Below are 13,016 nucleotides of genomic sequence, written 5' to 3'. Positions count from 1 at the left end.
TTCCTTATGTCCTGGCAGTCTCTGCCTCCAGCACACCTAGGGTATAGGGACACAGCAAGAGGGCAACAGCTACATCAAGAGCCATCCGGTGCTGCTGTAACAGAGAGGCACAGAGGGGACACTTGGCCTGTGCCCCTGCCGAGGCCAGAGCTGAATCTTTGCACCAGGGCTGAGAGGAGGGGCGGGGTGGGAAGAGTGGGGCGGTGGGGCTGCCAGACGCAGGGCCTGCTGCACTAATGGATGTCTAATGTTTGCTTTCCTCAGTCATGTCTGCACCCACTTCATAAGGGGTCTGCATTAGAGTTATAAAACAAAGTCATAATACAGCCTGCAGTGCTGCAGAGCACAGAGGCAGCTGTCACCCCAGGGCTGGGGGCAGTGCGGTTAGAAGATAGGGGCAGGCACATGACATGCACCCAGGGGCCCCCATGCCCCTTCTCCTGTGGCCATGACCTACCCCCAGAGGGAGGCTCAATCCTGCCATTTCAAAGATGAGCTGCGTGAGGCCAGCAAGGGGCTGGTTCAGACCCAGGGGCCTCTGAGTCTGAAGGCAGAGCTCTGTCCCACACCCCTCAGGGCTGAGACAGAGACAAGATGCTGGTGGTGGGTGGTGGGCATGGAGCCTGGCAGGTTCTCTGCTGCCCAGATGCCCTCCTGGCTCCATCCTGCTATCCCAGAGCTGTCTGGCCTGGCAAGGAGGCCTCAGTGGCCATCTCAGGGCATGCACAGCAACCAGCTCTCAGGCCACTGAAAGCCAATGTTCAGCTCTCTGGGTTGTGATCAAGTCACTGTGTCATCTCCTCATCAAATCCCCAAGCAGCCCTAGGGGGCTACCAGTTTGCCTGTAGTGAACGTGTCCCTGTACCTAGCAGTGGGAAGCAGGTGTCAGGGAGCCCTGGCCTGGCCTCAGGAATCTGCCTTGCTGTTCCCACATTAGCTACCCACTCACCGGGTGGCCTCGGGCGAGTCATGGGAACCATCTGAATGGTCTTCAGTTTCCTCTGCTTTGAAATGAGGACATTTCCAGCCTTGCTGGTCCCTTGATGAGAGAGCCCTGTGGACTGTGGAGTTCTGGCCCTGTCAGGGTGCTATTAGGATTCCTGGGTGTGGAGACACCCACACCATTACAGAGCTACATAGATCAATGATAGGTGGTGTGGAGTCTGGGGCAACAGCCCAAACACTGAAGTCTTTTCTCAAGTTCAAACTTTTGATCTGCCTCTTGTTAGCTGTATGACCTTGGACAAGTTGCTTAACCTCCCTGAGCCTCCATTTACCCATCTCTAAAATGGGGACTAATAGAACATACCTTACAGGGTTGGTGCCAGAATTCGCTAAGTTAACAATTTAAATTCCTGCAAACATAGCACCTGATGCTGGGTAAGCATTAGTTGTTCATTCGATGCAGCAACATGTACCTACTGTGTGCCAGGCCCCGCCTAGGCGTTTATGCATGTTTATCTCATCCTCAGAGCAGCCCAGAGATGGGGTAAGGGTGTCCACCTCTTGTGCTCATCAGACATAACGAGGTAGGAGTTAAGGTTCTCTCCCTGGGCACTACAGAATATGCTGAATGGAGCTGGAGTCATGTGTCATCTTGTTAGCTACCCCACCCCTACCGCCCATACACACACTGCCCAGGGCCTAGGCCCCAAGCCAGTGATAGTTCATGCATTTCCTCCTAAGCTCCCCAGTCTCAGCACGGTCTCCTGGTCCACAAAGAGAAAGCATAGTCAGACATTCTGTTCTTGGAAAATCAGGTGTCCCCTTGGCCCCTCTGACTGTAGGGGGACTCCCTAGGGCCAAATGTGGCCTCCTAGACCAGAGAACAAGTGCACGATCCCAGTGGCCACACAGGCCTCCTGGGACACCACCCTCTCCCCTCCCTCGGCTGTAAGTGGGGCCTCTAGGTGGAGGGGCTGGGCAGCCATGCGCCACCCCACAGCTTTATTCACTGTGTCCTCTGGGCAGTCAGCAGAAGAGGACAAGCCCCCAATGGCTTGTGCCAAGCCACCTGATCATTTGGCATTTGGCACTGGAAAATTCGTTTTCCTAGGTGGATTGTAAACCAGCAGGTCGGCGGCCTGGTTTCCCCCGCTTCTGGGCACTGGCGGTGGCCACACCCCCCTTCCTGTTTGTCTCACCTCCTGAGGTGCAGTTCTTTCCAGGGAGACGGTGGGCCAGGATTTCCATCTGGCCCCCTTTGTGGGAGGAGATTGCCACAGGCACAGCCTCTGTCTGCTCTGAAGTCTCCTCATCCGTTGTGCTGAGGGCTGGATCTGGCTGGGGTGGGGGTTGCGAAGAAGAGGCCAAGGGATGGGTGAGAGCCACAGACCATGGGAGGTGACCTCTGTGGGGAGGCTTCTGGGAAGGAGGGCTTCCCCTGGGGGAGGAGACCTGCAGGGGGCCGAGCACCGCGGAGTCCAGGCCTGGTTCAGCTGGCTTACCCCACCCCTGCCCCACAGCCCTGGCTCCTGTCCTGCTTGCCAGCCTGGCAGGGGCTGCAAAGGGCAGCTGTGACTCCAGGGCAGAGCTGGCCTGGTTTGAGCTCCAGCCCCGTTTCCAGCCCATTGCATCTGGTGGCGTCACCATGAGGAAATGGATAGAGGCCGGGCAGGGACAGTGGAGCAGACGCTGTTAGGGGGGCCCAAGGGGTGTCCTCACCCAGACAGATCGCCTCCCCTCCCGGGACCTCCCTGGCCGCTCTGTCTATAATGAAGTACAGTCACACAGCATCGCAGAGTGGGAACTGGATCTTTATAAATCCCAGCCTCTTAAAAGCAGGGCAAGATGGGAAACTGAGGCCGCAGGAGTGCCAGACTTGACCCCAGTTGCAGATTGCATCCCCAGCAGGGCTCTGGCTGCCCCACCTCTGCTTCCCTTGTCCTCTTCGTCTGCGGTGGGCTTCCGGGGTGGGCGAGGGGTGCCACAGGGCCCTCCCAGCACACAGCCTCATGGAGGTCTCCACTCACTCTGCAGGCACTGATTCTGGCAGCGAGGTGCTCCCCGACTCCTTCCCATCAGCACCGGCAGAGCCGCTGCCCTACTTCCTGCAGGAGCCACAGGACGCCTACATTGTGAAGAACAAGCCTGTGGAGCTCCGCTGCCGTGCCTTCCCCGCCACACAGATCTACTTCAAGTGCAACGGCGAGTGGGTCAGCCAGAACGACCACGTCACACAGGAAGGCCTGGATGAGGCCACCGGTGAGCCCGCCCCACTTGCCTGGGCACCCCAGGACACCCCAGGCCCAGAGGCACAGGCCTAGTTCCATGTGAGACTTCACACAGCCATGGTGCCCCCTGGTCCTCAGTTCCCCACCACCCACCCCGAGCTTCACCTTGGGTTAGCATTTCCCCAAGTGCTGTCCACGTGTCCCAGCCTGACTTTGGGACCATCCCCACTGCATTCGACAGCACCGAGTGCCCTGTGAGCCCTCACTCCCTTTTCCACTTTCTCTCCATCCTTCTGCTTCTGTTAGGGAGCAAGTTCCCGTCAGGTGGGGGCTCTTGAGCCCTCCCAAACACCTGCTAATCTCCCTGTTTAACAAAGAAGGCAGGTCTCTGCCTCACAGCCCTGGCACCCCACGGCACCGACCCAGAATTCAATGCAATCGTTATTTTTACAGTTCCCTTCTGTTTGTGGAAAGTGATACTGGTTTCCATTCACAATAATGATAGGGCATTTCCTGTGTTGAAATAAATTGTTTTAGGTTAAAAAGAAAAAGTTGATAGTATTAAGTAAATAACCATCCAAGTGGTGCTGGGATGTAGCCCAAATCTGGAGGGAATGAGGAGAGCAGCCGAAACTGGGAAACTTGAGGAAGCGTGGGGTCCCTTCCTTCTCGGATATGTGGGGAGCCCTCTACTCCCAGAGGAGGAGGCAGAGCCCTGGGGCTCCCCACATCTCCCAGAACTGGGCCTGCCCCCAGGGTGCCCTCGAGTCTAAGTGAGGGGCTCTTGCTCACTTGTCACCAAGTCCCTGTTGATAGCGCAGGAGCCCTCGGGGTGAAAAGTCCTTCCTGGGGCTTAAGACAGGCAGGTGGGACCCCCCCTTCAGTCACCTGCCAGAGCCAGCCCACCCCAGACTCAGGGGGCTCCCCAGTAGCCTTCCTGGGTTTTGTTTTCTTTTTCCCGTCTCTTTCTGGATCCTTTTCTTTCTCCTTCTTCGGCTCTCTTTATTTCCCTGCCTCTCCCTGCTCATTTCTCTCTTTCTCTTTTTGCTATGTGCCTGTTTTGCTTCTTTCTTTTTCTCTCCATCCCCCTCTCTCTGTCTCACTCTCTGTCTCCTTGACATGCTGTCTCACTGTCCTTCTTTCCCCCTTCTTTAGTTTCTGTTTTGTCGTGTAAAGCTCACAGATTTCAGAACCAGTCAGGCTTAAAACCATACTCTATAATGTACTCAAGGTCACTGAACCGTATGCTTACAAATGGTTAAAATGCTAAATTTTATAGAATGTGTATTTTACCACAATTTAAACATAATGTTAAACAATAGATTTGGAGTCCCATGCTCACCCAAAATATAAAAATGGAAAAAGGAATTTTTTTTTTTTTTTTGGAGACAGAGTCTTGCTCTGTCACCCAGGCTAGAGTACAGTGGCGCGATCTCGGCTCACTGCAACCTCCGCCTCCCATGTTCAAGCAATTCTCCTACCTCAGCCTCCCAAGTAGCTGGGACTACAGGCGCGTGCCACCACGCCAGGCTAATTTTTTGTATTTTTAGTAAAGATGGGATTTCACCATGTTAGCCAGGATGGTCTCAATCTCCTGACCTCGTGATCCCCCGCCTTGGCCTCCCAAAGTGCTGGGATTATAGGCGTTAGCCACCACACCCAGCCGGAAAAAGGAATTTTTAAGGGGAAACAAAACAACACATATTTGCCAGCTGCCCCCAGTCTTTGGCTGAGTGACCCTGGGGAAGTCACTCAATCTCTCTGAGCCCCAATTCTTCTCTTCGTAAACTGAGAAGTTAACTGAAGGTCCTGGTGAGGGTAGAGCCAGGTGGCGCACACATAGCACAGAACAGCATGCCAGGGCCCAGCAGGCAGTCAATAAACACCTGCTTCCTCTGTCCTCTTTCTGGGCTTTCCTTGGCCTCTTTCTTTCAAACGGTCCTTACCTCTCTGCCCACTGAGCCCCTCTGGCCTGTATCAGAGGTCAGCCATCGGGGTCCAGGCAAGGCGAGGGAACAGTGTGCCTGCTGGGGCCCCTCACAGGCCGTTAGTATAGTAATAATAACCCTGTGATTATTACTAATAGTAACAGCATGGCTCTTACCAACCCTGCCACCAGGCACACAGGCCCTGCCAGCCCTAGAAATTGGGGCACTGTTGTCCCCATTAGCTGCAAATAATGGGCAGAGCTTCCTTGGCAGTGGTGGGGCCTGATTCCACTTCAGCCTCCTACTCTCTAGCCCTGGTCTGAGGCCTGAAAACACAGAAGAGGACAGCTGGGGGCCAGGAGAGGCAGAACAGCCCCCCATCAGCTTATGCCAGATCAGGGCAGGCAGCCCAACCCTGGGTGTCCTGGGCCAGGCATTGCCATGCTTGGGAGGGCAGTCTGATGCTGGGTCTCAAGCCTGGGAGACTGAAGGTCCCTGTCCTATGCTCCCTGCATCTCTGCTTGCTGGTGACCATGGACGAGGTGTCACGCCTCCTCCCTGGTGGTTGTTTCCTTCTGTCCAGCTATTGGTGCTGCTGAAACCTTCTTGCATGGATGAACCCCTTAAAAGGGCCCACTCTTACAGGTTCACAGTCTGGTAAGCAAGGGGCAGGGGCCCTGCTCCCTGGGTCATGCATCATTGACTGTGGAGCCAGCCTCCAGGCAGCCATGGCAGGCAGGCACTGTCACCCATCCCTGAAGCAGCCTCTTCCATGGATGGCATACCCCTAGCCACCTCCCATTTAGATCCTTGGCCATCAGGACGGGGCTGTCCCCCATCTGGACTCCCTGCACAAGGACCCCACCCTCCTCAACAATAGGAGAGTTACAGCAATGACTTCATCAGGAGAGGTCCAGAGAGGAGTTGTGGGGCCGGGCGCAGTGGCTCACGCCTGTAATCCCAGCACTTTGGGAGGCGGAGGCAGGCAGATCATGAGGTCAGGAGATCGAGACCATCCTGGCTAACACAGTGAAACCGTGTCTTTACAAAAAATATTTAAAAAAATTAGCCAGGCATGGTGGCAGGCGTCTGTAGTCCCAGCTACTCGGGAGGCTGAGGCAGGAGAATTGTGTGAACCCAGGAGGCGGAGGTTGCAGTGAGCTGAGATTGTGCCACTGCACTCCAGCCTGGGCGACAGAGCAAGACTCCATCTCAAAAAAAAAAAAGAGAGGAGTTGTAGGTGAGGGGACCAAGCTCTAACCTGGGAAAGACACCAGGGAGCTGACCTCTGCTCTGCATCAGCTTGCTAGGGGACTTGGTGCCTGCCACCTACCCTCCCTGGGCCTCAGTTTCTTCAAAGGTAACAGAAGAAGCTGGTTGAGATCCAGATGACTTGCCAGAGTATATTTGTGTCCGGCCCGGGCTGGGCGCTGTGGCAGAGTAGTCACCATAACTTCTCTAGAGTTTATCTGGAGAGTTTACTATGATGAGGGATCTGAGGCTCAGAGAGACTGAGTAACTTCACAAAGGTCACCCAGCTGGGGTTTGAGGGTGGGGCCAGGACGCAAACCTGTCTAGCCATCCAACCCTGTCCTTACCCACCATGCCACCGACTGTGCGTACCTTAACAATCCATGATGCAATGAGAGGATGAGATAGGACACATCGTGGCAGGGAGGAGCAGCTTTAGAAATTCTGAGACACAAAGCAGTCAGGGAGGCTTCCTGGAGGAGGAAGAGGGCTCTGTAACCTTTGGGGAGGAACTTCGGATGAATGTCCCCATTCCTGGCAGGTTCCCCCCTTTCCTGAGGATGGAGGGCTTCGTTGAGGGATGGTTAACAGAAAACCGAGTGACCCCCTTGTGTAGGCCGGTAGGTCCTGTTATGTAGGGAGTTTCCCAGGCCCTGACCAGGGAGCCATTGAGAGATCGGGGCTCCCTGGGAGAGGGACTTCCTCAGCTCCAGGCCCACAGGGCCTGAGTAGTGACAACGGAGAGCAGGCATCCCACCTCTGCACATGCTGAGCCCCCTTTTTGTGCCAAGCCCTGGGCCACAGCAGCAAGCAGGACAAAGCCCCATCTTGTTCTCCTGCAGGAGACAGACATTTAACACACGAATGCGTCCATAAATAATCTGAGTTCAGCTAATGGTGGGTGCTGGGAGGAGACAAGGCTGGGTAGGGGAGTGACTGCTGCATAGACGAACTTCCGGGCACAGTGGTGGGAGTGCCAAGCAGTGCTGGGAGAGCTGTGGGGGAGGCGCAGGGTGGAGGGGGCTTTCCTCGGGAAGTGAGGCTGATCTGAAATCTGGCAGGGACTGGGAGGCCACCAGGCCCAGAGGAGACAGAAGAGTTCCAGGCAGGGGACTGATGTGCAAGGGCCCTGTGGCTACAGAGCCAGGGAACATGACAGTCTGGAAGACACCTGGTGAGGCTGCAGTGGGGTGGGGATGGTGGGTGCACAGTGCAGCTCAGAGCCACTCCTGGGGATGACCCGCCTGCAGGCCACTGAGACCCCGCATGAAAGGTCTCATAACGGGGGAATGACACACCACTTGTGCATTTTGGAGATGACACTAGCTGCCAGGTAGAAGATGCACTGGAGGGGCAGAGGGCTTGTGTTAGTCACTGCAGTGTGCAGGTGAGTGGCCATGAAGCTTGGCCCAGGGTGGAGACAGGAGACAAAAGGAATGGAGGGAAAGGGGCACTTGGGCAAGAGAGCTAGCAGGACCCGAGGTGGAAGGCCGGGGGTGTCCTATGCCTCACATCCTTGCTTTGCCCCTGCCCCCTGACGGCTCTCTCTTCTCCTCCCAGGCCTGCGGGTGCGTGAGGTGCAGATCGAGGTGTCGCGGCAGCAGGTGGAGGAGCTCTTTGGGCTGGAGGATTACTGGTGCCAGTGCGTGGCCTGGAGCTCTGCAGGCACCACCAAGAGTCGCCGAGCCTACGTCCGCATCGCCTGTACGCCACCCTGACCCCCACCCCGTCCCTGCAGGAACTTTCCCCATCCCCGAGGATGCTGGAGAGGGAACTTCACATCTGTGGGGCCTCCTCCAGCATCCCTGGCTGAGGATGCCCACGGCAGAGACATCCCAGCACATGGATGCCAGCTCAGAGAGGGCTCCTAGACCCAGAACCTAGGCCTCTTTTCATCTACTTCTGTATAAAAGAAGCTGGCAGCTTCCTCCCCCATCCTGAGACACTATGTGCTTAGGATCCCAGAGTCAGGGAGGAAACCCTGTTCCCCCAAGTCTGCCTAGTGAGGCCCCTCCTTTGGAGAAGAGGAAATTTCCCAGGCAAAGGCCAGGTGGGCCCAACAGTTCCCTAGGTCTGCACTGCCACCCAGTGGCCACAGTGTAGCACATCAGGTTCCAATCCTGCCCGCACCTGACTGCCTTGGGACCCTCTCGCTTCTCCCAGACCTGCGCAAGAACTTCGATCAGGAGCCTCTGGGCAAGGAGGTGCCCCTGGACCATGAGGTTCTCCTGCAGTGCCGCCCGCCGGAGGGGGTGCCTGTGGCCGAGGTGAGCGGGGACGTAGGGACCACTGAGCACGGCCCTGTGGCCATGCCTGCAGAAGCCAGACAGGCATGGCGTTTACCACCAGCCATGGTGCTAGTCTCCCAGAGCCCTGCCCCTTTCACAGATGAGATCGAGGCTTCGGACAGAGAAGAGAACTGTTCCTCTGCAGAACACAGCAATGCCAGATCCCAGCTGGGTCTGCCACAGGCATAACCCCACGGGATGGGGTGGCTAAGGCAGAAATCCCCAGAACTCAGGGGCTCCTTAGGTAGACCTCCAGCTCAGTCTCTATCTCCTGCCTCACCCAGAACCCAAGGCCCCAGCTTTCTGGATGCGAAAGGATCCCATCATGCGTGTATGTGAGTGTGTTCTCCCCCACGAGCTGATCACCCCTTCCTGAAACCACAGTCTTTGGATTGCTGTCCTCTCTCGCCATCCTTACCTCTGTTCCAGACATACTCCCTGCACTGGTGGTCCAGGGATTAGAGCTGCATCTCAGCTTTGCCCAGTGGAGTGGCCGGCTGGGGCAGTCAGGACCCTGACTTCCAGCCTGGGATCAGCCCTCTCTGATCCCAAAACTGTGCACTCATCACTCAGCCTTTCCCAGCCCAAACCCTCCTCTGCGTAGTGGGCTCAGACAAACACCCCTGGCCCATATATGCTAGGCACTTAGCACGCTGGTCTCTGCAACAACCCTGCAAAGTGGATGTTACTATTCCATCCTACAGCAGGGAAGCAGGGCTGGGAGGGGCCCAGTGGCCACCTAGGGTGAGGCAGCTGGTGAGTGGCAGAGCTGGGGTTTGGACCCAGGTCTGCCAGACCCGGGGACCTTCTTCCTATCACCTCCCAGGCTTTTCATCCTGGCTAGCAGAGCTGGGAGGAGTTAATGATGAAGACAGATACTCCTGGCTAGCGCTTATTTAGTTAGCTTAACTCAGCTTCCTCTGAGCACTGTTCTCAGCACCTTACACCTGCTAACTGATGTAATCCTCGCAATGGATCCCTATGGGGTAGGTGCTATTCAGTTCCATCTTGCAGTTGATGAAATTGAGTCCCTGAGTGGTAAGTCCCCTCCCAAGACCACCCAGCTGGCAAATGGTGCTCTTAACCCCAGAGCTGTACAGTCTCCAGTGCTATAGTCCCACCGAGGCCCCGCCTCACTGCCACGACCATGCCGTGGACCCAGGTAGAACTGCCCTTCTGTTTATGATCAAACCTGCCCTGGGCCCTCACTGCCCCCTCACCCCCACTCTTGCAGGTGGAATGGCTCAAGAATGAGGATGTCATCGACCCCACCCAGGACACTAACTTCCTGCTCACCATCGACCACAACCTCATCATCCGCCAGGCCCGCCTGTTGGACACTGCCAACTATACCTGCGTGGCCAAGAACATCGTGGCCAAACGCCGGAGCACCACTGCCACCGTCATCGTCTACGGTGCGGGCCTCTCGGAGTGGGAGGGGCAGACACGGCCAAGGGAGGGAGGAGAGAGCCTGGGGGTAGGGGGGCCCCCTGGATTGGTAGGGAGGATGCAGCCCAGAGAGGGGAAGTGAATTGACCAAGATCACAACACAGCAGAATTCATGGCCAAGTTGGACATTCCTGGATTCCCAGCCAGGACCACTCCCCAGTTCTCAAGATGCCTTGCTTAACTCTGAAGGAGAAGACCCAATTCTCTCCAAGTCTGGGGGCTGAGGCAGGGCCCAGTCAGTATGTCCAGAAGGCTGTTGTCCTGGTAGAGTTAAGGACCAATGCCCAGGCTTGTGAGCTATTCCCTGCTGCCCCCTTGGGCCCTATGGGTGGGAGGAGTGGAGTCACAGCTGAGGTGACTTTACAGAGTTTTAGAAAGAACCCTGTGCTAGGTTCCAGCTGCAGGCAGTCCCAGGCCCCCATCACTCCCGGGGTGACCCTGGGGAAGTGGCAGCCCTTGCTGGACCTTCTTTGCCATCTTACAATGAGGTGGGGCATAGATAGTGACTTCCCGGGTCCCCTCTGGTGCTGACGGTTGCAGCCCAGCTCTATCTGCCACTTCTGAGTCCCTCACACTGTAGTTTGCAAAAGGGGTCTCACCAGGAAGGCCAGGCTTCAGCAGAGGGGCCTCCTCAGGGTGAGGGACGGGTTTGGGGGAGGGCAGAGGGTTCCAGAGCCAGGCCAGCCAGGTGACAGCTGCCGCCTTGCAGTGAATGGTGGCTGGTCCAGCTGGGCAGAGTGGTCGCCCTGCTCCAACCGCTGTGGCCGAGGCTGGCAGAAGCGCACCCGGACCTGCACCAACCCCGCCCCGCTCAACGGAGGGGCCTTCTGCGAGGGCCAGGCGTTCCAGAAGACCGCCTGCACCACCATCTGCCCAGGTAAGGAGCCTTGTCCATGTCCAGCCCCACCCTGAACCCTGTCCCACCTCCTGTATTGTGTGCCAGAGCCAGGACAGCCATTCTCTCCCTAGCATGGGGAGCAGAAGGTGCTTGTCCCGAGCCCACAGCCGGCTGCCCAGGCTGACTAGATGCTCTGATCTCTGACTTCTTATTCTGCCCTGGGCTGCTGGTGAGATGGAGGCAGAGGCTTTGAGGAGTAGCCCCTTCTCCCTGACCCTCTAGCCTGGGCTCTTCTGCCTTCTAAGCTGAGGGTTCTCGGTGTCAGCGTGTCAGCCCCAGGCCAAGGTTTCAGAGCTCCCCAGCCTCAGGGACAGCCTCTTGACCCTAACTGTTAAGATACACCGTGGCCACAGACCCTATTTGTACTGACAGTCCTCCTATTCCTCTCATCCTCTGTGCAGCCCCTCTGCTCCCCTGCCCCCGCACATGTGCTGTGTTCTCTCCCTTGGGTTGTATGTTTGTGCCTACACTGTTTTTCTTTACCCTGGTTTTGTGTCTGTGTGTGTAAATCGTGCACTGGGCTATATCGTGTTGATGACCTTATGCATCTATCTGTACCCTCTTTGTCCACCTGCTGGGTGCATCTGGCTGTTCATTGGCATGGGGCTATGTGGATATCATGTGGATTTCTCTGTGTGGCACACACGTGTCCTGGGTTCCTCATTTCCTTCCATGGTGTGTATGCATGCATGTGTGTTAGCACATTGCTGTGTTCTGCACGCGTAACTGTGTGTGCACATGTCTCTGTGTGCACATGCTCCTGTATACCATGCTCTTACAGTCGATGGGGCATGGACGGAGTGGAGCAAGTGGTCGGCCTGCAGCACTGAGTGTGCCCACTGGCGTAGCCGCGAGTGCATGGCGCCCCCACCCCAGAACGGAGGCCGTGACTGCAGCGGGACGCTGCTCGACTCTAAGAACTGCACAGATGGGCTGTGCATGCAAAGTGAGTCACAGGGAAGGCGGGGCCCTGCGGGTGGGGAATCTGGAGCCATGTAAGGGTCCCCCAAATCCGGACTCACGCTTCAGTGCCTGGCCTGCAGCGTGGCAGTCCTCAGGGCCTCTGTCCCCCCACCACATCCATCATCTCATCTCATCCTTCCCATTGCCTTGTCTGCCACCCTTTCCCTGTCACCTATGTCATTGTCTTTCCCTTTATTTCCCTTGACAGATAAGAAAACTCTAAGCGACCCCAACAGCCACCGTAAGTCCCATTTCATGGCTGTCCTCTTTCCTCTGGGAGATCCCTGGTTCTCTTTGGCTGACTTTTTTCGGGATCAGGGTGCAGGGCAGGGAGAGCTGAAGGTGTCTACCCACCCGCCACGGGATCATCTGCACCTAACACTGCATGTGTCTGCATCTCCATCACCGGCAGACAGGCAAACCCTTGGCTGACAGAAAACAAAGGCCCTAGGACACCCTACTGAGCCTCCTCTCATAAGAGGGGAAACTGAGTCTCAGAGAGAAGAAGGGACTTGGCCAGAGACACAGGCAAGAAATAGCAGAGCCAAGATTTGAACCCAAATATTTTTATAGCCAAAGCTGGTGTTCTTAACAATATGCCCTTGGCCGTCCTCTCTGGGCCAAGGCCGGGACATCACCACTCAGTCCCCGCTCATGCCCCTTGCTGTACCTCTCTGCCCCAGCAGCTGGGCCAAGCCTCCCAAATTGTCTCTGATGCCTGCTGCCCTGCGTGAGCTCTGGAGGGCTCACCCTTCAGCCCCAGAGGCTGCGCCACCACTGCAATCATATCAGAGCAGCAAAGCCACTTGAGCAGATTGGCCCATGGTAATTAAACCACAATTTCCAGTTAGTTCTGGAATCATAAAATCAGTGAGGCCCTCGGCCGAGCTCACTGGGGGTCGGGCTGGGGATGATTCAAGTGTAAATCATCAGGCAAGTGGCCCCAGTGTTAGTGAGGGCATTAGGAGGCAGAGCCAAGCTGGGGGAACCATTTCTCTGCTGAACCAGGAGCCCAGCCCTGAGGGGTCCTCTGGGGAGCCCAAGAGTGAGGGCTGCTGAGGAGAGA

The 13,016-nt window shown here is 56.5% G+C and overlaps 1 protein-coding gene across 4 annotated transcripts in view; it reads left to right on the top strand.

Annotated features, from left to right (window-relative positions):
- UNC5B (unc-5 netrin receptor B) overlaps nucleotides 1-13,016 on the top strand; it is a 90,182-nt gene that overhangs the window by 64,015 nt on the left and 13,151 nt on the right. For 3 of the 4 annotated variants that reach the window (XM_054436001.2, XM_054436002.2, XM_063669911.1), the window contains 7 exons: nucleotides 2,980-3,204; nucleotides 7,913-8,056; nucleotides 8,516-8,619; nucleotides 9,875-10,055; nucleotides 10,799-10,966; nucleotides 11,769-11,933; nucleotides 12,159-12,191. In XM_054436001.2, coding sequence (XP_054291976.1) covers nucleotides 2,980-3,204; nucleotides 7,913-8,056; nucleotides 8,516-8,619; nucleotides 9,875-10,055; nucleotides 10,799-10,966; nucleotides 11,769-11,933; nucleotides 12,159-12,191 — 1,020 coding nt within the window. The remainder of the gene's footprint in view (nucleotides 1-2,979; nucleotides 3,205-7,912; nucleotides 8,057-8,515; nucleotides 8,620-9,874; nucleotides 10,056-10,798; nucleotides 10,967-11,768; nucleotides 11,934-12,158; nucleotides 12,192-13,016) is intronic. The other variant, XM_054436003.2, reaches the window with a different exon arrangement.

This window comes from Pongo pygmaeus, chromosome 8, assembly GCF_028885625.2.
Source record: "Pongo pygmaeus isolate AG05252 chromosome 8, NHGRI_mPonPyg2-v2.0_pri, whole genome shotgun sequence".
In the NCBI taxonomy this organism is placed as follows: domain Eukaryota; kingdom Metazoa; phylum Chordata; class Mammalia; order Primates; family Hominidae; genus Pongo; species Pongo pygmaeus.
The sequence above is the reverse complement of the archived record's forward strand: the minus strand, read 5'-3'. Positions and strand labels throughout refer to the sequence as shown.